Raw genomic sequence first — 24,723 nt, forward strand, 5'->3', positions numbered from 1 at the left:
TAGCCAGGCAGTAGATGCATTACACAGCAAAGGTACAATGATGTATTTATATATTGCTGATGGTTTCTGCAATACTTACTGAGTGTATTGGGCAATCAATTCTTGTCACTAACTGTTTTAACTGCAGAATTCAGTTACCCTAACCTATGTTTTTGGAATGTGAAACAGTACTGAAAAGCCCATAGAAAACCCATACAAACACAGAGAGAACATTCACATTTCATACAGACAGAGTCCTGTCTGAGCTTCAATATATAATAATATTTAGCCACTGTGTCACCTGTGCACTGTGCACTAAAGCTTAAGATGTCTGGAATATCATCTTAAAGGGAACCTGAAGCGAGTAAAATTATTTAAAATAAACACATGACGTAGCTCCAAATGAATTTTACATACTTACCTCACTGTCAGTTCCTCTCAAAAGCTCACCATTTTCTTGTTACAGTGATCCCTTCCAGTTCTGACAAGATTTTGAAATATGCCAGTTGCTGTCAGTTATATATCAGCTGCTGTCAGTTACAACTGAATGTGCAAGGTGATGTCTATGTTTCCCTATGGCTTAAGTGGGCTATATTGCAGTTTAACAGTGTGCTGACCAGGAAGCTGTTATGGGGTAACGGCCATTTTTAAAATGGAGGACGGAGAATTGCATTGATCACAGTGGACAAATGAGATGCAGAAGAGGAGAAAGAGATTAAGTAGTAGACTACACAGGTGGTAAGTATGACCTGTGTATGGTTATTTTTCTTTTTTATTTTCAGTTCAGGCTCTCTTTAAGGATACTAATATATGGCAACTTCATAGTTGTATTCCCATCAGTACTGTGCTGGCTAGATAGTGTACTGGTTAAAACACAGGAGACCTGGGTTCGAATGTCAGCTCTTCCTGTACAGTAAGCCAGCACCTATTCAGTAGGAGACATTTGGCAAGACCCTCTAACACTGCCACTGCCTACAGAGCGCACCCTAGTAGCTGCAGCTCTAGCGCTTTGAGTCCACCAGGAAAAAGCGTGACTTAAATGTTATTTGTCTTGTCTACTGGGCAGAGGGATTATAGTGGTAGTCCAAAAATGATGATCCACTAATCTGTTGCTTATGGACCTTTAACTGTTTTGCACCATCTATGCCCACATGGTGTAGGTAGTGCATAAAACATGCAGTTGTGATGGTGCAGTTGAAGAAAGGAGTTTTTCTTTTTTTATTAAATAAAACAAAAGAAAAACATGCATCTGAAGCACATGGATACAAATCTACAAATATATCAAAGTATTCAATGTTAGTGAATCTAAAGTATGCACAAGTTAGTATTTCCTCTATTATAAGGATATCATTACAGGCTACTGTAGGCATCTTATGCAGTATATAAATGTTTTAAATGGAAACTAAACAAAGCAGAACATCATAGCCGAAAAGGGAAAGGAGTATTTTTAAAGGTGAAAAAAATTAGTTTCAATGGAAGTCATTACAAATTTTGAATGCACACGACTATGACTTACTGATGTTGGCATCCCGTGGCTTCCATGCTGTCACTTTAAAATTATTTTTGTTGTTTGATCCTCAAAAGAGTGGAATTGTTTGGTCATCTGCATACCAATAAACTCCGATGAAAAGGGGAACAAAGTTTAACTTTAAGCAAAGTTTTTTTTTTTTTTTTTTTTTTGTGACTTGAATAACTGCAGCTTCTAGCAAGCATGTAAACTTAGGTTGTTTCATCTCTAAAAGTTAAAAAGACAAAATTTGTCCAGCAAGAAAGCTATGACTGTATGTTAATATAAAAGTTGTATACTGTTATGAGCAACATAAAGTAATATAGGACCAATTATTTTTCAGTTTAACCAATACGTTTTGAATCAGGATGATACCATACAATAAATGGCATCATCCTGATTCAAAACTTCTTGCTTTTACTGATGGCTAACAGGGCACAATATTTAACTGCTACTACTCTTTCAGTTTAGTGCCCTTTGTTGTGAATGCATTTTATATTTTTGGCAGCAGTTGATTGTTGCTGGTGCCCTTACTTAAAGAGACACTGAAGCGAGAATACATCTCGCTTCAGAGCTCATAGTTAGCGCTAAAACGCCGCTATCCCGTGGCTAAACGGGGGTCCCTTCACCCCCAACCCCCCCCCCCCCCGCAAAATCAACGACCAAATTGGTCGTAGATTTTGCTGCTCCTAGAGGCAGGGCTAATGGCTGCAGCCCTGCCTCTAGTCGCGTCTAGCAAAGGAAGACTGAGGGGCAGGGAGAGGCGGAATTACGCGCTGACAGATGCGCGTGGGGCAATGTTGCGGCGGTTAGCCCTGCCTCAATCAGGAAGTGATCCCTGGCTGCACGGAGGGGATTTCAGGGGGTAAGGGACCCCTGTTTAGCCGCATGATAGCGGCGTTTTAGCAGGGGCACACATGCCCCTGCTAACTATGAGCTCTGAAGCGAGATTTATTCTTGCTTCAGAGTCTCTTTAAGACTTACTGCTCACTTCCATCTCCCATTTTCTCAATCTGAACTTTCTCGCAGCAGTGACCTGAGCAAATGAAGGGTGAAAGGCTTTCCCTACTGAAAGCTGACTGTCAGCCTTTCAACGCAGTCCTCTCTTCCTTCTTGTATTCATGTCATAGCAAGTGCCTTGGTTCAGACTGAGAGAGGCATAGAAGGAAATAATCAGAAACTGCGCAATTGCAGCAAGGAGACCAGCAACAATGGGCTGCTGCACCACTACATTTATATTATTTATTAAAAAAGGTCAATTTTTTTTTATAAAATACTATATGCAATAAAAATGTAAATTGCTAAATTATCAAATACATTCAAATAAAAAAGTCCATGAACTTGTACTTACATTTTTAGATTTAATGTTTTGCTTTTATTTTAATACAGCATAATAAGATGCTTGGCATGGTGAATCTAGGTTGCCTAGTACTAGCTAAAAATAAGCTACACCACTAACTCTCCTTCATGACTACACTGTGTAAACAATTAGAGTGCCTGAAACATCTGTCAATCCATATGTTCCCTCTTACACTGTATACCTTAGAGACAGCATGATTATTTCAAACAATTTCCATGTCCCAATTTCCCCTACACCTGTTGGAGTATAAACACCTTTAGGCATCACTGGCTAGAGCCAGAGAAAATGCCAATTTGTCAGTGCTGGCTTGTGGAAAGAGAAGTTTACATTGCAGAATAATCTTGTAAAATATGTTTAGCCCAGTGACAGATTGTGCTACACCTGTGAGACTGCCTCTAAAATACACCAAGCTACAGAGGCTTTGCTTTCTGCAGATTGAATCTAAAAAAAGACCTGTAAATGGCAAATTGGGTAAGCTTGCTAGGGTAAGCTTGGGTCCTTTAATAAGGTGAAATGTGAGAAGTCCAGAGCAGAAACCTTGGAAATCCAATCAAAAAGCCACGTTTCACTGATCTAACAAAAATTAAATGAGTGGTTTGTAGGACGTAAAACCAATTTTGATCCAATTTCTAAAGACTTTTTTGAGCCTTTACATGTTGGCATTTAAAGTCTTTTAAAAATTGTGAAAGATCTATGTTCATGCTATGTGTAGTACACTTGATAGACATTTTGAGCCATTTGGCTGGATGGTGTCCACATGAAAACAACATAATACAATCAGAGATAATTTACTAAAAAAAAAGTGTCAAAAACTTCTGCAATGCATTAAAATATGGACACAGCCTCGGAAGAAGCGCAGCTTGGCATAAAACGGACTTTAGGCTTTTTGTGTCCAAACCCACAGCATGAGACCAGCCCTGCAAACAGGTATGTTTAATGGACTGACTGCCACATCTGTCATTCTATGACTGGCTGCTTGTAACCACTGCACACGACCATTACATTTATCTAGCAGCAGTTCCTGTCACTCTACTTTCTACAATACCGTTGGCTTTGCATTATCTAGCACTGACTGCAAAATGCTCAGAATACACCTGGGTGAATGCACAAGTGCTCTATATACTTTTCCATGCATTTTTAAAAACTAGGTTTTAATGTCATCATGGCCAATCAATAATTATTGTACATGTTCATAGAGGTTCTTTCTGGAGGTAGCAGCTTATTGTTGCTGCCACAGCAGCAGAAGATTGAGCTACATACACTCTTTAAAATTTCATTGACCAAAACAATTATTCCTGAACACTTTGGGAAGAAATTTAAAGTGTGTATGTCCCTCAATGTTGTTGGCCCCTTCTTCACTGTATCCACCAAGAAGTAATGTGTTTTGTTCCTGCTGGTACCTCAAAGGATGTTCTTGCAGCAGGATGCTGCTGGTGTATCCCCAACATTCCCTCTCATATAAGAAGAACACACTGCTTGTTCAAGGCCTTTGAAGCCTATCTGTACTTACCTCTTTATTAAACTGAAATGATCTGTAAAGTTAATTCTTGGTTACAAAAGATTTATGTGTGCTCCCAGCATTAGACCAAAATGCCTCTGGGCTAGAGATCCTTGAAAACAATAGGTGACCCATCAAACCAATCCTGGAATAAATAGCAATAATGATAGTTATGAAAGGTAAATCAGTTATTCAAAGACCTTTAAAGAGACTCTGTAACAAAATGTTCAGCCTAATATATTCTAATGTGGTCTGGATTACTGCAGCCTTTTCTAGTTGCACTGTCTCTGAAATAGATCTAATCTTCTTTTGAAGTCTTGTCAAGGCTTGTTGAGACAAAGAGGAGTGCACTGTCTCTACTGTGATAGTCAGAAGTTATGCACGCCCCTGCACGCCCCCTCCAGGCTCTCCTGTGTGTGCATGAGTCAATGTCTCTGCTCACAGCCAGCGTCTCTGCAAGGCTCGTGGAGCTGAGACATTTCAAACAGCTGTTAGTACAGAGAGATCAGTGCAGAGCTCAGACAAGCAGCTAAGGCAACACATGGGAGTAACATTCCAACAATCAAGTCACATTTGAGAGAAGCTTCTGCAAACAGGCACCTGTTCTGATGATGTTTTTCCTGTTTGGCGGCCATCTTCATTGTTTACAAAAACAATGAATAAAACAGAGATTTTATCAACAGGAAAGCAGTGGGAGCGGCGAAACTGTCACAGAGGGGGCTAGGAGAAGACAACCAATAGGCTGGTATGTTTATTTATGTAAGATTTTCACAATTCAGATTCTCTTTAATACTTTTTGGAACCTGCCTTAAAGAATGATAAAAACAGCTTTTTTCAGTACCTTTAAAGCCTGGGAGCTGATTTACTAAGGTTTTCTCAGGCTTTAGTTCACTTGAGACCAGGGGCATACCTACAATTCAGGGGTACCCCTCCCTGCTTCCCCTGGAAAACCGTGATGGGGCACCTACATGTGCTTAAAACACACTCAGTCATGCATTGTGCCCTCATCGCTGTTATTCCCACTATATGCAGAGTGTGTACGGGAGGGGCTGGCACCAATTTTATATTTAGCTCTCATGACAAGAAGTTTCCATCTCTGCCTATTTGCCTCTCTCTCTCCCTCCCTTCATGTCCACACAGCCTTGTCCAGATGACAGTCTGGTGCTCCTATGATGTCACTTCAGTTTGGCATCAAGAGGAGTGTCTATTAAACCTGGACATTATCAATATTACAAAAGTATTTTTCTCTGGGTTGCTGATTCTTGTGAAAAAAACAAAAAAAGACAAAGAGACCGGGAGCCCGATCTGGTGTATTATCAATGGGACACCAGAATATGTGCATAAAACAGTGATATACTCACAAAATTGGGTTGCTGTAGAAAGCAACCACCTTTCTCGCATGTGAGGAAGTACCGTCCTCACTCGGCCTTGCTTCTGATAGTAATATAGGTTGCAGCTCCAAGTAAAACATTGGCCACTTGGAATAACTTCCAAGTGTGCACTCCCCTGTACAGGGGTGGCAAAGATTCAAGAAGAGTAGGAGGCGCCCGTAGACTTATATCAGCAGTAGGTAATATGGTAGTAATAAAGTCATAATAAAAAATATATAAAATAAAAAAATATAAAATTGTAAAAAATAAAAAATAAATAAAAAAGGTTTTCTTGTTCCTACCTTGTAGTAGTGAAAATCACACGCAAGGTAGTAATAGATACTTCTTAATTTTTATTGAGGCACAAATGACAACGCGTTTCTCGGCCACAGCCGCTTCCTCAGGTCTATGAATGTGCCTTTAAATACAGATGGCAAAATTCAAGATAGACACATAACACTCAGCACCGATAACCATAAATACACAAATAAATAAATAACAATATGACCAATAAAACAATGATATAGTAAGGTATTAGGATATAGTCCATTAATCTAATTATTATAATAAAAATAATAGGGTATATTCCATAGGCCCCGGTGGAAATATGTAGACATCGGTGGCTACCCATAGAGGTATATGGGTAGCCACCGATGTCTACATATTACCGCCGGGGCCTATGAAATATACCCTATTGTTTTTATTATAATAATTATATTAATGGACTATATCCTAATACCTTACTATATTATTGTTTTATTGGTCATATTGTTATTTATTTATTTGTGTATTTATGGTTATCGGTGCTGAGTGCTATGTGTCTATCTTGAATTTTGCCATCTGTATTTAAAGGCACATTCATAGACCTGAGGAAGCGGCTGTGGCCGAGAAACGCGTTGTCATTTGTGCCTCAATAAAAATTAAGAAGTATCTATTACTACCTTGCGTGTGATTTTCACTACTACAAGGTAGGAACAAGAAAACCTTTTTTATTTATTTTTTATTTTTTATAATTTTATATTTTTTTATTTTATATATTTTTTTATTATGACTTTATTACTACCATATTACCTACTGCTGATATAAGTCTACGGGCGCCTCCTACTCTTCTTGAATTTTTCTCTGGGTTATACTGAAAGGTATCTCTGCCATTGTACTATGCAAATTACATACTACAAGCCTATATGTCTGTACTCATTATAATGTTATCAACACTTCAGAAGATGGAGTATAACAAGCATAGAAAATCACATTACAAGGAGTGGAAACAGAGTAATATATATATATATATATATATATATATATATATATATATATATATATATATTTTTTTTTTTTTTTTTTTTTTTTACAGGAATGAGTACATGCTGTTGCTTGTCTATTATCAGCGTAAGAACAACAGCTTATTCTGTTTATACTGGAGTTACATGTCTACATCTTAAAATGAGTTAAAATGAATAATACAAATACATTACATTATTGATCAGAGTCAGGCTCAACACACACCATACAATCTTGGTTGTTCAATCTTACCACTTTCATGTAGTATAAGAGCTTATCCAATCAATCATTCAAGGTATTTTCAATCTGTTGGCACTTATACTACATAGATTTGGTAAATCTGTACAACCAAGATTGTATGGTGTGTATCGAGCTTCTCTCTTTAGAGCCCGTTTAAGCAAACCAACACTTTAAAAGTTAAATATTGAATTTGATTACAGGAGGGCCAGACATATGTATGTAAGATTTTCTAGGAACCCAGATTTTTCTTAAATATTCTCCATATGTATATGGCACAAACTAGAGTAGAATACCTTTTGAAAGTATTGAAAAATTGGAACATGTAATAACAATAGTAAAAAAAAAACTGACAGAAAATCAGGATAATGAAGATTGGTAAACTGTGGCCATTTGCTAATACAACATTTTGTGCAGCAGATTGACATTGGCTGCACCGCAATTTGCCCAGAGACAATGGCAGAACAAAATGAAGACCGCTGTGCTGTGTATTGCCTGTGTATTAAGGAATATGCCAACTGACATCACTCAATCTGAGTGAGCAGTCACATGGGAGTCTTGGCATCTAAATGATCATAAAAAACGCCTGCCAATTGCCTGGATGTGCACCTGCAAAGGAAAATTTTTCAAATTTGTGTGTGTGTTTGAATTAGAATCTGTCTCTGCTCACAGCCACTGAACCTACACTATCAATTTCCCTCTGACCACTCTAGCCAGGTGCATTTGCCAAGGAGCCCAGAAAGAGAAGGGTCTTCATTCAATTTGAATCTTTTTTGGCTAAATAGCTATCAATTCAAGTCTGTGGTTACCTTTGAACAAATGCATTATGTCCACTGATTAACATCAATGAAAAAGAAATATTTTAGCAAAAATCTTTTAATCATTCCATAGGAATTACAATTTTGCAATTTCAATCAACTAAATAATGTGATATATATACTGAATATATAAATACAGTGCTGCCCATAATTATTCATACTCCTGGAAATGTTTGACCTAAAGTTACTTTTATTCAACCAGCAAGTATTTTATTTATTTTTTATAAGAAATGACATAGGTGTCTCCCAAAAGATAATAAGACGATGTACAAGACACGCAAAAGGTTGGTTCATTACTGTAATTGCCAATAAAGGCTTTTCTATTGATTATTGAGAAAGGATATGAATAATTTTGGATAGGAAACTTTATGCTCAAATGTAAATAAAAATTTTTTTTCCCACAATACCTCTTGTACATCGTCATATTTTGAGAGACACCTATGTCATTTCCCGTCAAAAGATTACTATTATACTATATATATATATATATATATATATATATATATATATATATATATATATATATATATATATATATTTTTTTTATTTTTTTTATTTTTTTTTTCTACAATCATCTAAAGAGTTCCTTAGAGGACAACCATCATGATAAATTGTAAGATTTAAAATACATGTGTACACACTAAGACAGGCATTTTGCATGTCTCCCAAAGTAAAATGTACTATTAATTACTTTTTTTCTCATGATGCAGTTAGGTACAGTAGGTACTAAATATCTGACAGATCTGAAAGGTTTTGGACAAGGACATCTCCTCAAGAGGGATTTCCTTTATTCTGTACAAAAGCACTCCCTGGTGTAAATCTGTACAAACATGCAGGCTGGCCTCCCTGCTTGCTTGCACACAATTTTGCAAGGTGGACTGAACAACTGCCATCCAGTAACTGCTTTTGATAATAAAGTAAACCCAGATAGCCCCCCATGAAAAGATGGATTATTCCAAAACATCTCAAATCTGTAAGATTTTTACTAATTAATGCTGAGTAACAGCAACATAGGAAAAATGAAATCTGTAGTGGATTTTATGCTGGAACAAAATATAAATTGTACATGTATGAGTATACAGTATACAATTGTAGCAGGTAGAATAGAGAGCATATTTTTTTACTATTGCCTAGTCAGCAGCCCAGGTGCAGAGGTGCTGCTGACACAGGGTTTTATTTACATTGAGGGCACTTTGCCCATACTTGAAATGGCCACTGCTGTGTGTTCAGGCAGGGCTGATGGCTATGCGGAGGAGAGTGAGTGCACCCGTACATATTGACGCATGCACTCCTCCCGGTTGCCCAGACAACCAGGACGCGTGTCTCATGCGTAGAGCCGGCAGCATTCATTACGCGTGTGAGGAGGGAAGGTTGCTTAGCAACCAGGCACGCGCGAGAGAGCCGTTGGAGTAATAACAGCTCTCTGAGGGGACGGTGTGGCGCAGTTTGGAGCGGGCAGACGATGAGGAAGGATGCAGCAGGCTGAGCTTAAGGAAAGCAGGCCAGAAGCTGCAGCAGACGACATTGTGAGAGAAAATATTGCGCAACCATGATTCTTCAAACCTTCACATACAGCCATCAGTCCATCAGAGCTGACAAGGAGTGGGGAAACACGGAGAGAGATTGCAGACAGATGCAAAGAGCCAGAAAGATGTATAGACAGTGATTCCTGACACAGAGGTGCTGGAAAAGAGATCATTCAATGATGACACGTATGAAAGATGATTAATGTATTGATTAATCAGCATGTCACAAGGAAGATTTTTGAACATTTTGATACAGTACAGTTGGCTCTAGAAATGTTCCCCAGTTTTGAAGCATAGCGTCAGAATACTGAGAATTCAGATTGATCATTCCCCCTGTGATGAATATAATCTCACTTGCATTTTTATTATTATAAGTGTGCCAGAAAGGTTGCCGAAGTGGGGAGACAGTTATGTTATATTAGGCAAAAACTACATATTACCCATATACTAGGCATGAGAATATGAGATAGTGGGATTGAGAGGAAAGTGAATGAACTTAATGAAATGAACTATTGCCCTGTCCGCTAGAGGCCTATCTTATCCTTTTGTAGCCTACTGACTTTACCAAAGCAATATATGCAAGAAGCCATTTTTGTTGTATTTATTGTGTTTGTGATGCACAATACAGTGTGAAGTTATATTGGAAGAAAATACTTACCTATGAGAAGAGTCGTCCGGCTGGATTCCTGTAAAAGAAAGGGGAAATTATTAATATGTCAATTTACCAGTAATATTGAAAGATTTCGAAGAAGTACCTGTTAATAGACTGTTTTTCTAGCAATAGACTGATCCTGCAAAAGAACAGAAGAGATTACATACAGGAGCGACAGAATTTGAGATTTACAAAGTAACTGTTTTTATTTTTATTTTTTCTGTTTCTTTTTGCAAGCATATAGAGTAGTTTTGCTCATAAGAATGTGACGGAGTAATTTTTTTTCTCTTTATTAAATTCTAGTAACCTTATTAATTTACTAAGAATTTTAGTAATTCACTAATCAATTTTTTTTTATTAATTATCATTAACTTATTAACCAACCACTTTATTAACCTTTAACCATCTAATTGATACATTTATTATTCTGGTTTTTCCTAGGAAACAGTCTGATCTATTGAATATGTAAAATAGCCAGAATAATTGATCAGACTGAGAGCAAAAAGCAAGAGTACTCTATTTACTATTGAGTTATGAAAGATTTTGCTGATCAGCAAACGTAGAGTGTAAATTGCTCTATATCTGCCTTCTCAGTGAAGCATTAAACCGAAATTACTTTGGTACTCAGGGTTTTTGGGAACCCAAATAAGGTCTATTTCTCATTAGGGAGGGTGGATACGCTTAGCAAATACTTACCGGGTGGAAAGGTTATGTGTTATTGTTAACCAGTTGTTTTTCTTCTAGCTTCCGGAAGTGTCCTATAGGAAGAAGACCAGAAGATATTAAGAAGACTGTGATATTAGTTTGTGTTGTGTGTAATTCTCATTGGTTATATGGAGTAGAATCTGTATTTTTATTTATTTTTTTATAAACTTTTTGAATTTTTCAACCTGCATTGGTGTTTGTGGAGTTCTCCTTCAGTTGGCGGTTTGAAACCGTTTACACTACTTCTAAATAAAAAAAATCCTTATTACCATAAGTTAATTAGAAAAAACTGTTTTACATATAAATAATAAAAAAATATATATAGTGTATACCGTATACATACACACACACACACACACACACACACACACACACACACACACACACACACACACACACATATATATATATATGTATGTATGTATATATATATATATATATATATATATATATATATATATATATATATATATATATATATATATATATATATATATATATAGTGTTTACCTTAATCTTTCATATTTTTACAGACACCAGTCTGTATAGATGAAATGTTGACAAGAAGGGCTTTTTTTCATGCAGCACAATGTCACTTTTCCCAGAAATACGTGGTTGCCAGGAAAATCTGCAAAGCTATGGTGTTTCATACAGTTGCTTAGTACAAATGAGAAAGCTTTGTTTGACAGTAAACTGATAGAAAGGTCAGAGAAAGAGGCATCTCTAGTGGAATAAAAACATTAAGTCATTTGAACAAAGGTCACTTAGCTCTACTTGTATAAGCCTTTATCATCTATCTGACAAGGCCAACTAGATATTGATCATCTGAAGCATCTTGGCAATCACAAGTGGAGCTTCAACAAAGTGAGAAGTGAAAAAATAAGGCTAGACTTCTAAGAATCACAGTGTTCTTCTGAAATGTTATGTGGGCTCTGCTAGGTCTCTGATTTCTTATAGTCTGGACCATTATCCCTGTGTCATATGCAATTTCTCCTCAATCAGCATGATGCTTTTAAAAGTGGGCTTTATACAACTGCTTGTCTTGTTATTTTAAAGCCAGCTTTTTTTTTTTTTCTTTTTTCTTTTTTGATGGATCTTGTTATGTACAAAAGCAAAAAAAAATAAAATCTGTAGCTGAAGGAATGGCAGGCACCTAAATCCAGGATATAAAACCTCCTACTGTGTGCTGACTGGTGAGCATATCAAAAACATAGTTCAAGAACAGTTACTGTAACACATTAGAAATAACCTTCTGCAATCCTTGCATGATAAAGTTATTGAAAACGTATATCTGATTATTTAAGGTTTCTGTATAGCTTTGTTCTGTACAAGGTTATGTTTATAAATAATCATGCGTCATATATAAATATGATGTAATATGTAATTGAATATCCATTCCATTACCCATCTGAGATAATTTAATCAGAAAATAAATATTTGATCTTGGTCAAGTTTTTTTCTACCCCAAGTTATGTAATATTAAAGGATACCCGAGGTGACATGTGACATGATGAGATAGACATGTATATGTACCGGGCCAAGCACACAAATAACTAGGCTGTGTGCCTTTTTGTTTTTCTTTCTATCCGGGTCGGGATCGGGTCGGACTGGGTCAGACTATAGCATAACCCTCACTGATAAGTAATTACAGACACAAAACACTTTCCTGTCAGTAAATGGCTTTTGAAAGCAGAAAATAGATAAAAATGGTCACTAATTCATTGATTTGAGTTCTTGCATACTTCAATGAAGGTGTCATTGAGCAGAGACAATGAACCAGTAAAAACTTAAAAACTAGATTTAAATATAAAATAAAACTGTGGGATAGCTAGAAAAAAAAGTCATTTTTTAGGAAAAAGAAGATAGATACAGTTGTTTTTCTCATCAGTTTATTTTCACATCGGATGTCTTTTAAAGAATTGGAAGCTAATTTTCCAAAGTTGATAAACAAACCAATCAACATGACTTATTTACAGCATAGCCCTTTTATTTAAAATCACACATTTAGTTCAAAAATACTGTATTATTAGATTCCCTATCCTTGGGCGTAACAGTTACAACAATCACCATTGTTATGGACTGGCTTCTGTTTAACTTATGCAAGTAAAAGTTCACATTATTCAATAAAAAAAAACCTGTTAGGCAAAATTTTGCTCACCCTGCCATGTAAGTAAGAACTCTCTTATCTTATGTGTAGAGACAAAAGGAGATCAGCACTAGATCATCCAGGCTACCTCAAGCAGTTGGGTGACTTACTATGCCTCCAGACAGAACACACAGTCCAATACTTGAAACAGAGAGAAAGTCCGAGCACCAGATAAGTTGCAATTGCTGACACCACTGTATTTCATCCCCCAGACAAACCAAAAAGGCAAGTGTGTAGCGGCCTGACAGCCGTTTTGCATGCGGCACTCTCTTCCTCAGAGACCACATGGTCTCTGAGGAAGCGAGCGGCGCTCTCAAAATGGCTGTCAGGCCTCCACACATTTGTTTTATCTGTTTATCTGGGGGATGAAATAAAGTAGTATTAACAATTGCAACTTATCTGGTGCCCCGGACTTTCTCTCTGTTTGTAAGTAAGAACTCGCTTCAATTACTTTTTATCATCCTGATCTTCTTTACTCCTTATTCAATCGCTGATTTCAGATGTAAGATGAATAATTTATTGTTAAAGATTAAGGCAGATGAGCATTACACTTATAACCTGCTGTGCCCAGGTGATAATATATATCGGGCTGGTCCAGAAATATCTTGTGAATTATCTCACATTATCTTTTATTAATCTCAAATTTAAAGAGGAACTGTCGTGAAAATCTTAAATGTACTTCTTATTTGTATGTGTTTTAAATTTTAAGATTTTCGCGACAGTTCCTCTTTAAAGAAAACCTAAACTGAACATTAAAAGTCAAAATAAGCATACACAAGTCATACTTACCTTCTATGTAGTCTACTCCTCAGTGTCTTTCTCCTGTCCCGCGTCCTGTTTGTTCACTGTGATCAAGGGAATTTTCCGTCCTCCATTTTGAAAATGGCCATTACCCATAACAGCTTTCTGGTCAGCACACAGTTAAACTGTAACATCACCCACTTGAGCCATAGGGAAACATGGACATTACCTGGTACATCAGTTTTCCTCTCAGCTATAACTGACAGCAACTGATATTTTACTGACTGCAACTGATATATTTCAGATCTGACAAAATGTTGTCAGAACTGGAAGGGATTATTGTCAGAAGAAAATGGTGAGCTTCTGAGAGGAACTGATGGCAAGGTAACTATGTAATGTTCATTTGAAGTTACCTCATGTGTTTATTTTAAATATTTTTACTCAGTACAGGTTCTCTTTAAGGAGAGACAGATAGGGAGAGCTTTTCAATAAGCTAAAGCAGATAAGAAGAGATCATTTGTGAACTAAGTTGAAATATTTTTTACATGAGTTGTATGTCTGTTATAATAAGTAATTTAGTGCTATGTGTTTTAATAATATGATTTTTTTTTTCATAGGAACATTAAGAAGCTCATCACGTCAGCATTGCACTTCGTGCTCCATGACCGTGAAGTATTCTATTCAGTAAGTTATGGAGGAAATGGACAGCAAGCCTTACCAGCCATTATCAAAAATACAGCATGAAATGGATCTTGCCTACACCAGCTCTTCAGAAGACAGCGAAGATGAGCGCAAACCTAGACAATCATACAACTCAAGAGAAACCCTACAAGAATGTACCCAGGAAATAAGACTTAACTACAACAGCCATAGCAGCAGAAAAAGGAAAGCGATTGAAGATCCTAATCAAGGTAATACAACAGTTTGCTCATATATTGAGATCTTGTTTGAGGATGTTGAAAATGCTACTTGATATATATATCAAACATAGCTCAACCTAGACATGATTATATAAGTGGAGATAAGCAGGACCGCTGCAAAATTTGAAATTGGGAGATTTGTGTTATGTAGAGATAAGGGAGGTGACTATCACACTTCTGATTTACACACTGCCTATGGTTCTGATTGGACAGAGGTCCTTTGATCATCCTGAGTTGCTCCTTTTTGTACCTTGCCTGAGGAATCAGGCAATTGACATTATATAAGTGGAGATAAGCAGGACCGCTGCAAAATTTGAAATTGGGAGATTCGTGTTATGTAGAGATAAGGGAGGTGACTATCACACTTCTGATTTACACACTGCCTATGGTTCTGATTGGACAGAGGTCCTTTGATCATCCTGAGTTGCTCCTTTTTGTACCTTGCCTGAGGAATCAGGCAATTGACCCTCGAAACACGTTTCAGATTTTATTGGAGTAAGAAATAAACAATTTCACCTTTTCATTGATACGGTACTATTGTGTTATCTGTGGGGAGGTAAGTCCACCTTTACCACCCTATTTTGAAACTGTGTTTAATATATTTTTACACTCTACTGGTGCCTCTGTTCACAAAAATATATGGTTCTAATTAGTTTATGAACTCCTACAGAAGTCTATAGTCAATCAACTGCAAAGACCATAAAGCAGTTAACACACTGTATATCTGGAAAGTGTACATGGAGCATGTCTGGCACATGCAATCAAGAAGACCTGGACTAAGTTTTTTCAACTCCAGGAATTTTGCCAAGGCCATTACTGTAGTATTAGTCTAATACTTCAACTTACCTCCACCCATGTCATTATATTGTGCTGGGTGAAGTTCTTCTTTAAAGGAAACTTGTACAAACTCCAGCAATATTCCACTATGTGTATCGTAAACTAACAGACATGCCACTCATTGTGTTCTACTCTTATTACTTTCTTGTAGGTGATTTTAACAGCTTGACGTTAGAGTACATGGCTGTCTGGTATCATGTAATACCCAATACTGGGTATTCTGTATTTCTGTATGGCAATCAAAATGTCAGGCTTTCTTAAGAATTTCTTATAGAGAAGGAAATTATAATCAGATCATTTTTTCTAGAAGACAAAAAAACCCTGTATCTTTTTAGAAGAGATCAAACTGCTGTAAGTAGGAAGTAGTTTTATATTCTGACCATCTAGTTGCTTCTATAAAGAGCTTTCAGGATTGTTAATCTAGATATGCGTTTTCAGTTTGTTAAGGTTTTTAGAAAGTTTTGATCTAGAGAAAGTTGAACTTTTGTGATCTCTTCTTATAAACTTTTTTTTGTTAGTTTTTTTTTTTTTTTTTGTAGTTTATTTTGTAGTTGGTACTGAGGACATGGTTAATGAGGACTGATTGATGAATTCTATTAATTTATGTAGTAAAAACAAAACTGCTGTCAGTCAAAAACAAATCTAGAAGCTCTTCTCAGCAGAGGTGACTGTACAGGCTTTGATAAACATTTCATTCAGGATTCTATGCTCTTAGGTAGGCAGTGGCACATCAGAAAACAGTGGATATACAAAATAATTTTGTCAACGGTACCAGTTGAAGTTGCTTGTCATATCAAACCATTAAAATGACAAGGGAATTTCAGAGAAACATGCTGCAAAATATTTTTTTAAATGGTCTGTTATTACAAATCATACAATGTATTATTAAACTTACAACTTAAACGTTTGAAAAAAAAATCAGAGACAAAACATAATTGTCACTATTTTTCATATAATATCTATCTATTTATCTATCTATCTATCTATCTATCTATCTATCTATCTATCTATCTATCTATATATGGCTGACCTTGTACTAAAGAACAATTATTATATAAAAAAATGATCTGTGGTGTACAAATGAAAGTCAAACTGATAGAAGAGAGGAAGAGAAAAGAGGTTGGGAAAAAGAATCAAAAATAGAAAAAGAAGAAAGTGCATGGGAAGTGAGGTGTAGGAGTGAGGAAGAGGAGGAGAAGGAATTAGGGGGAAACAAAGAGCAGTAATGCAAGGGCAAAAAAGGGAGCAAGGAGGTAAGGAGAGGGGTAAAAGAAGAAAAGAGGGAAGAGTTAATAAAATGAAGAAGATGGAACGAGAAGATAAAGGGGAAGCAAAGAATAAATGGAATGAAACAATAGGAAAAGCTAGCACCATGCCAACAAGGGAGATGACTGGTCAGACAGCCATATCCAGTCAACACATTTGTTGGCCAATTACTTTTTCCTAATGAACCAGATAGCCACTTTTATGGACTTTGTGCTGCTGATCAGTCAGAATTGTATTTACCACTGACTGCATCTTAAAAAGGGTCTGTTTTACTTAAAGTGATCAAGCATTGAAAAGCATATGAAGACCATATTTTTCCCTCTTTTAACAATGCCAGTTTTGTAGAAGTTCAAACCTGAAACCTGAAATTTAAGTATGGGGTTAGTGATGTCAACTTTTATTCAGAGCCCAGGTTTATATTTGTTTTCGGTCTGTGGGTTGAAGCATTAAGCTATGTACACATGCTACAGTAAACTTAGACGTGGTGGCCTATAATGACCCCCTCTGCTAAGAATCTAGCATGTGTTCAGTGGACCCTCATTGCCCCTTGATGCGTGGGTGAGTAATCCACCTGGCAGATCATCAGAACAGCAAAGTAGTTGACAGTGCTGCTCAGCAAGACTTCGGATATCCAAGTTACCCAGATAATCCAAACTTTTTCCACTATCCGAACTTTGAATAGCAATTTGGATATTTTTAAAATCCGAACAGACTATCTGAGCAAACTCGGATTTCCCATCTGAAATCCAGGTGGATATCTGGGATACTGGGTTCGGATATCCGATTCGGATTTCAAAATTTCAAACTTGGATATCCGATTCAGATCGGATATCTGGGTATCCGGATCCGAATTCAATCCAGATTTTAAAAAGGGGTATCCGAGCAGCACTGGTAGTTGACATTGTTTACCATTTCCCTTTCATTAAAGGTCACTTTAAACAGTGGGTGGGTGATGATAGAAGCAGGGCTATTGTGACTAGGGTTAGACATCAGTAAATGATCTAGTCACCCTTTTAGTGAAGCTCTTTTTTAAGTCAACCCTGCAGTAAACCTGAGCAGTATAAATTGACAATAACATAATAAAGTACCAGAGTAGTCCTAAAGACAGGTGAAAAGTTGTTTTTTTTAATCCATAGATGCACCATGGAAAATATGCAAAGTAATACCATCATTAAGAGAGCCATCAGGAGGAAGTCTCCCATAGAGATGGCCCGAAGCCCGAACCACCGATTTTTGGTTCGCGAACTTACGTGAAAGGTCGGTTCTCGCTAACTTACGCGAACCGTAATAGACTTCAATGGGGAGGCGAACTTTGAACACTAGAAACATTTATGCTGGCCACCAAAGTGATGGAAAATATGTTTCAAGGGGTCTAGCACCTGGAGGGGGGCATGGAGGAGTGGGATAGATGCCAAAAGTCCCAATGAAAAATCTGGATTGGACGCAAAGCAGCGTTTTAAGGGCAAAAATCACAATGAATGCTAAATTGCAGGCCTAAAGTGCTTTCAAACATCTTGAATGTGTATACATCAATCAGGGAGTGTAATTAGAGTACTGCTTCACACTGACACACCAAACTCACTGTGTAACACACCGTATGTTCGTGTAGTGACGGCTGTGCTGGACTGGTGCGCACCATGGTGAGAGTGCAGGGCGTGGCAGTTTTCAAGCCCATATGGTTGCCGGGCTGTGGTATCTCCATGAGTGACTGTTCAGCTGATCAAATTTGGTCTGTCCACAATGAAGCAACAACCTTATTATCTTGGGTGTGCCTCACCCCCCCCCCCCCCCCCGAGAAACTCATATAGCCGATGGTCATTGCTTCATTGTGATACGCAAGCCCCTTCACCAGGGTATGGGTATTAAAATGTGCACCTGTCTCACACACAGACAGGTAGTGGACAGGCACAGTGACACTGCGTGCGCTCAACTCACGTAGGTAGGTGCACTATGAACAACAGGTAGGTAGGTATATGCAGTAATGGGTATTACAATGTGCACCTGTCACACACAGACAGGTAGCGGACAGGCACAGTGACACTGCATGCGCTCAACTCACGGAGGTAGGTGGGTGCACTGTGAACAACAGGTAGGTAGGTATATGCAGTGATGGGTATTACAATGTGCACCTGTCACACACAGACAGGTAGCGGACAGGCACAGTAACACTGCGTGCACTCAACTCACGTAGGTAGGTGAGTGCACTGTGAACAACAGGTAGGTAGGTATATGCAGTAATGGGTATTACATTGTACACCTGTCACACACACAGGTAGTCACTGAATGTGCTGGGCCTGGCAGTGGCACACACACAGTATGAATTGTCAAGGCTGTCTATGCAACACAAGTGTCAGTGGGACACACAGAAAAAAAACTAATCTTTCCCTATGAGAGTCTGCAGTAGCAGCAGCTGTCCCTTCTCTATTTACTACATGCACATGAGTGAGTAAAATGGCCGGCGATGCCTGCCTTGTATAAGGGGGGAGTGGCTCCAGAAGGGAGTGTAGCCTGATTGGCTACAATGTGCCTGCTGACTGTAATGTAGAGGGTCAAAGTTGACCTTAATGGTGCATTATGAGGGCGAACTGAACTTCCGGAAAAGTTTGCAGTTCTCTGCGATCGCGAACCCCCTGAAGTTCGCCGGGAACCATTCGCCGGCGAACCGTTCGGGCCATCTCTAGTTTCCCAGTGCCAATGGACTTCCCTCCAATTCCAGCTTTCAAGCTTTCCAGCTCCGGCAAAATTAGACGCGAGTAATGCATTCATAGTTCACTACGTAATACACATGTTAACTACGCATAGTGCACGTAAGATATGCGTAGCGGTACTTCGCTACGCGTAAATTCGTAAGCGTAGTTTTGAAACTTCACCTACGAACTATGATGTGTAGATGCGAACTACGATGCGTAAATTCGCACCATCGTAGTTTCTGCACATCCCTGATTGAAATCTTATTGTGCATTATAGTTTATGAAATCCCCAGATTCTTTACAAATTTACTTGAGGAACATCAGCCCATGCAGCATTTCACATTGTGGTTTACTCCCCCTATCTTTACTTGTGACATTGTTTTTATACCTAATCCTGCTACTTACCTTTTACCAATTAATCCAGTTAGTTGTGAGATGGTCCACCAGGCATATTTTTTTTAGTCATTTTTTTTTTATTTTGTAATAAATGTGTTAAACAAGTTTCACAGGGGGAAAAAAGCAATTACATTATGTGATAATAAATTTCAACATATAATATGACTGTCAAAATGTTCATATTCTCCAATGACTCACATATTGTTGTAATAATAATCAACAATGGAACATACAAGAAATTGGAATTTCAACCATACCATATAACATTACAAATAGCGTAATGGGAGAGATAAGGAAAATACAGCTTTTCCTGTTAAAGATATATACAGCTGCATTGCATATAAGGATTTCCAATGTTAGAGATTTTCAAGCCCTATTATATGCTCAGAATACACAAATAATAACTTTGACTGAACCTTAAACCTTCCAATTTTAAACTGTTGAAAGGTTAATGTACTCTTGATTCTTTTAGGATCAAGTAGTATCATAAGTAGAAAAGAAGAAAAGGGAAAAAAAGAACCAAAGGACTGAAAAGAAGAGAATAGAAATTGTATAGAGTTGAAGGAGGGAGCATTTCCTGTGAATTAGCAAGACTTTACTAAATAAATACAACAGTCTTCAGTACAATGCAAAGAGAATAACTCGGTGCCTTTTTATTCCCTGGCAGTGTATTGAACCCATAGTTCTTGGGCTGTCTAAACATCAGTTTATATTCCATAAATCCAGGACCTGGGCTTTATAGTACAACGTTCTTGTGTGCTTCTTCAAAAATATTTTTTTCTGTTTTATCACAATGTCGATAAGTATGACTGTCACAAAAAGAGTCTGCAAGTTGGTAGTTCCTCTACATAACCCTGTGCAGGAAACGGCTGCAGCATACACATTCGTATTAGCTTATGAAAGCCGAAGCAGTTCTGACAGGGATCCACTGATTTCTATAACCAATGTATGGGACAGAGTGGACCCATTATTAAACTAGATACTTCCATCCTAAGCTAGGTTAGCCACCTCACAGGCTAAATAGCTAATATACTGTTGTTGTTAAGGTCTAAGTAAACAAAACATGAAAAGAAAGTACTAACTGGAGTTGTATGGTATGTTATCTACCCAAAAGCATAAACTAAGCAGTTACAATGGAAACAGAGGCACCAGCAGAGTAAGAATTGAACATAGGTAAAAACAGATATCTTGTTTAAACCATACATAGTGTTGTGTTTGGTTTTGGGGAGGTAAGTCCACCCTTGCCCCAACTTTTATCTGTTTTTACCTATGATCAATTTTTACTCTGCTGGCACCTCTGTTTCCATTGCAATTATTGTTATCCACCTGGTGGATGGGTGAACACTCCTTCTTTCCTTCTACAGAGAGCGACGTTTTAGCCTGAGTGGGGACAGGCCTAATATCCCCATAAGTGCTTTAAGTGGTTGCCTGAACCCGGCCACCCATACTTATATATTTCTTATTGCTGCTACCTTGGCATTCCTTTATCATCAATAATACACTACTGGGGCTCTCAATTTTGTTTTTGCTTTCTTTTACATAAACTAAGCAGTGCCCAGCATAAGATTCTTTGATGCCCTGAGTGCCACATCATGAGCTATGCTGTGAGGATGGAGTATTCGGTGATCCCGGGGCTGCACAAGTAAAGTGAGCAAGGGAAAGTCCATCTGCAGAACTTAACCTTTATCATTTCTACTGAGTCAGTGGACTATTATTGATTGTTTGCAGCATATAACAGATAAAGGGGAACCCTCAACAATACTTTACCTGTTTCTCCATAAGTATTTACAGGAACCATTTATGTTCCTGCTGCCTCTGCAGGGTTGCTTGTGCCAAGTCTCCATAGATTTGTTAGGGTTAGGGATGTCCCTGGAAAGAGAGGGAGACATTTTTCCTCAATGCTGCTAATACTTTTTCCCTTAAATTAGTAAAGCAAAATCATCATATTTATATCCCATGGTGGGCCTTCAGGTTGACGTCTGGTAAGACAAGGTACCCTTTCTAATTCATTCCACCGGGATGTGAGCAAAAAGGTTTTGCAAGAGAGCAGTGTCTGTGCCCATGAGGTCTGTTATAGATTCTGCTAGGCCTCTGAGTTGAAGGTTGCACCTTCTTGATCTATTTTTTGGTGTTCTCAGACTGTCTTATAATAAGGGTGATCTCCTCCTGCATTTTGACAATCTCCTCTTCATGGCCCTCAAGGACAGTTGTGGCATTGTCCATGTTGTCCTCCCAAAAAATATTTCTCTGATTTAGCTGCCAGCTCACACAGAGGAGCTAACATATGAGTTGTTTGTTTGCTGTCATGATTTCTTGGTCTCATTTTAAACAGGAGTGCCTGATTTAGCTGTGCAGAGTTTCTTACTTGACTGTAGGTTTCACTGGGTAAATATTGGCGGAAATTATTTTTGGGTGTGTGTGTCTTCATTTCAAGCTAGAAAATAGCAAAATTGTAATATTGTGAAAGGGGTGCATCTCGTACCTTGTACATTGTACTCTGATTTTTTTTTCTTTATTTAAATTCTAGTGCAGATTGTATATGTATAATCATTTCAGTATTAGCTTAACACTGTCCTATAACACAGCCAAAGTAAAGTGAATTCAATTATTACAAAAATAGATATAATAACAGCACACAATAAAAAACAAATAAAAATAATGTCTTTAAAAATAAAAATCCTTTGGAATTGCTTTAGAGGTAAAGATATGAAATACCCTTGATCAGTAAGAGGTTAATCTCAAAAGCTAGTTTAAATCTATCCCCCCACAGACAATAACAAGAGCCATATTTATGTTGAATTATTCAAGAAAACAAAATTGCCTCTTCCATAAAGAACATTCATTGCATTTTTCTAGTTCTGGCAAAGCACTAAACATGCAAAGAAAACTCTGCATGAATATGTTGATGCTCTGCATAGAGAAGTAACCTGCATTTTATCTTCTCTATAATTTTCTTTATGTTGGGGCTTTTATTTTATATTCTGTAGAGTATGTTTTCATGCATAAACACAACATTCAGAAGAGATGTCAATTTTTCTAATTTTATTGCAGGCATTTTAGAATTGTACTACCTGTAACATAAAGTAAAATGTATATTCTCCATCTTAAACTACATACTAGACTGCACATGGTACATTTCCTCTGCCTTACCTTTTAGGAATGTGCTGGTGAAATTCACGTATTCATGTATGCATATTTATTAATTTGTGTAAAGCTAAATTATTGCAAACCTGAGACATTGCTGCCATCATATAGGGAAATATTGTGCACATTTTCACTGAACTGTGCATTACTACTGCTATCTTAGGTTAATATTGTGCACATTTGTACATCATTGTCTGTTAATGCTGTTACTGTAAAGGTTAATCTTATGCACATTTTAAATGTTTGATTAATACTGCTGGCATTAAGGAAAAAATGATGCATATTTGCACTGTTACCATAAAAGTTGATATTGGTAAAGTTTGTAAATAATTGCCTATTGCTGTTATAAGCTTGATATTGTGCACATTTCCTGTGAATTCTGGATCAAGTGCATGTATTTTCATGGAAAGAAAACTTGGTTGCATATTTACCCGCAGATTCCCAAAGATTTGCAAAGCCTTGCAGGTATTGTGTCATTTTTAAAACTGTTTCACAAAATCACAAATCTGTTTTCAGCACATGTGATCGTTTGGTCGTCCCTTCAAGCATCCATACTACAAATACATTTTTTACAGATTTCTAAAATGTGTTTTTTCAGTCAAAAACTAGGGAAAAAAAGCATAATACTCATCCACCATTCCAGTAAGGCATCTGATAGCCTCTGATCTTCATCTCTTTTAATCTAAATTTCTCTTCCTTGGGCCATGATGAATGCAATTTACTGCATCTTCCGTGGTTGACTTGAAATCACTTCTGGCCATCAGAAATATAAGAAAGGTAAGAATGCTGTCAGTTAAACACACTTCCCTTATCTATGTATGGTTGGTAATGTTGAAAAGTGCAGGACGTGGTGACCATTTTTTGACCAAAGGTCATTTCAGCACCAGGTAGAAAGCTTGAAATAATGAAGACAACAATAGGGCACAATTTGGCAGGCTTAATCACAAGAAAATGTATGCGTGCTCTACGCCAAGCTTAACCCTTTCAAGTCTAGCTGTGCAAATCTGGCTAAAATGGCTTATCATGAGACATGCTCATGCAGAAATGCATCTGCTTTCGCATGCCAAACTTTGCAGGGTCAAAAACCAATACCGCGAAGCGGTTGCCCTGCGGGAATTAGTTCATGCTATACAGCACTATCCAGGAGCGCCTCGGGGAGGCTTCCCATTGCCCCCATACAACCGGGGGGGCTGTGGGGCCCCAGGCTCTCTCACTGCCTAGGGACCACAGCAACACCCCGGAGGTGGAGGCTGGGTAGCGCAGACGACCCCCCCAAGCGTGGCCGGCGCCGGGGGGGGCCATCCGCACCCATCTCCCAAAAATTTAAAAACAGGCACTTACCTGAACGTCCATTGCGTTCTGCTGCTGCGCATCGACTCGGGGCACTGCATGGGAAAGGAGTGACGCATGGGTCACCCCGAGCTGTGGGGCTCAAGGCTGGCTCACACACATCACTCCAGAAGGGGGGGGAGGACAGGCACAGACAGCCCACTTATAAAGCAAACCATCCACCACCTGCCTCCAAAGGACAGAATGCAAATATGCTTAATCACAAGAAAATGTATGCGTGCTCTACGCCAAGCTTAACCCTTTCAAGTCTAGCTGTGCAAATCTGGCTAAAATGGCTTATCATGAGACATGCTCATGCAG

The 24,723-nt window shown here is 37.9% G+C and overlaps 1 protein-coding gene across 8 annotated transcripts in view; it reads left to right on the forward strand.

The window, feature by feature from the left end:
- The window catches only part of TENM1 (teneurin transmembrane protein 1), a 1,180,670-nt gene that overhangs the window by 237,049 nt on the left and 918,898 nt on the right, over window positions 1–24,723 (forward strand). For 6 of the 8 annotated variants that reach the window (XM_068251162.1, XM_068251167.1, XM_068251166.1 and 3 more), the window contains exons 1-2: window positions 8,952–9,023; window positions 14,438–14,731. In XM_068251162.1, the coding sequence (XP_068107263.1) occupies window positions 14,512–14,731 (220 nt within the window). In that variant the 5' untranslated portion in view covers window positions 8,952–9,023; window positions 14,438–14,511. Of the gene's footprint in view, window positions 1–8,951; window positions 9,024–14,437; window positions 14,732–24,723 lie in introns of those variants that run through there. The other 2 variants (XM_068251163.1, XM_068251165.1) reach the window with 1 other exon arrangement.

The sequence above is a fragment of the Hyperolius riggenbachi genome, chromosome 8 (assembly GCF_040937935.1).
Source record: "Hyperolius riggenbachi isolate aHypRig1 chromosome 8, aHypRig1.pri, whole genome shotgun sequence".
NCBI classification, from domain to species: domain Eukaryota; kingdom Metazoa; phylum Chordata; class Amphibia; order Anura; family Hyperoliidae; genus Hyperolius; species Hyperolius riggenbachi.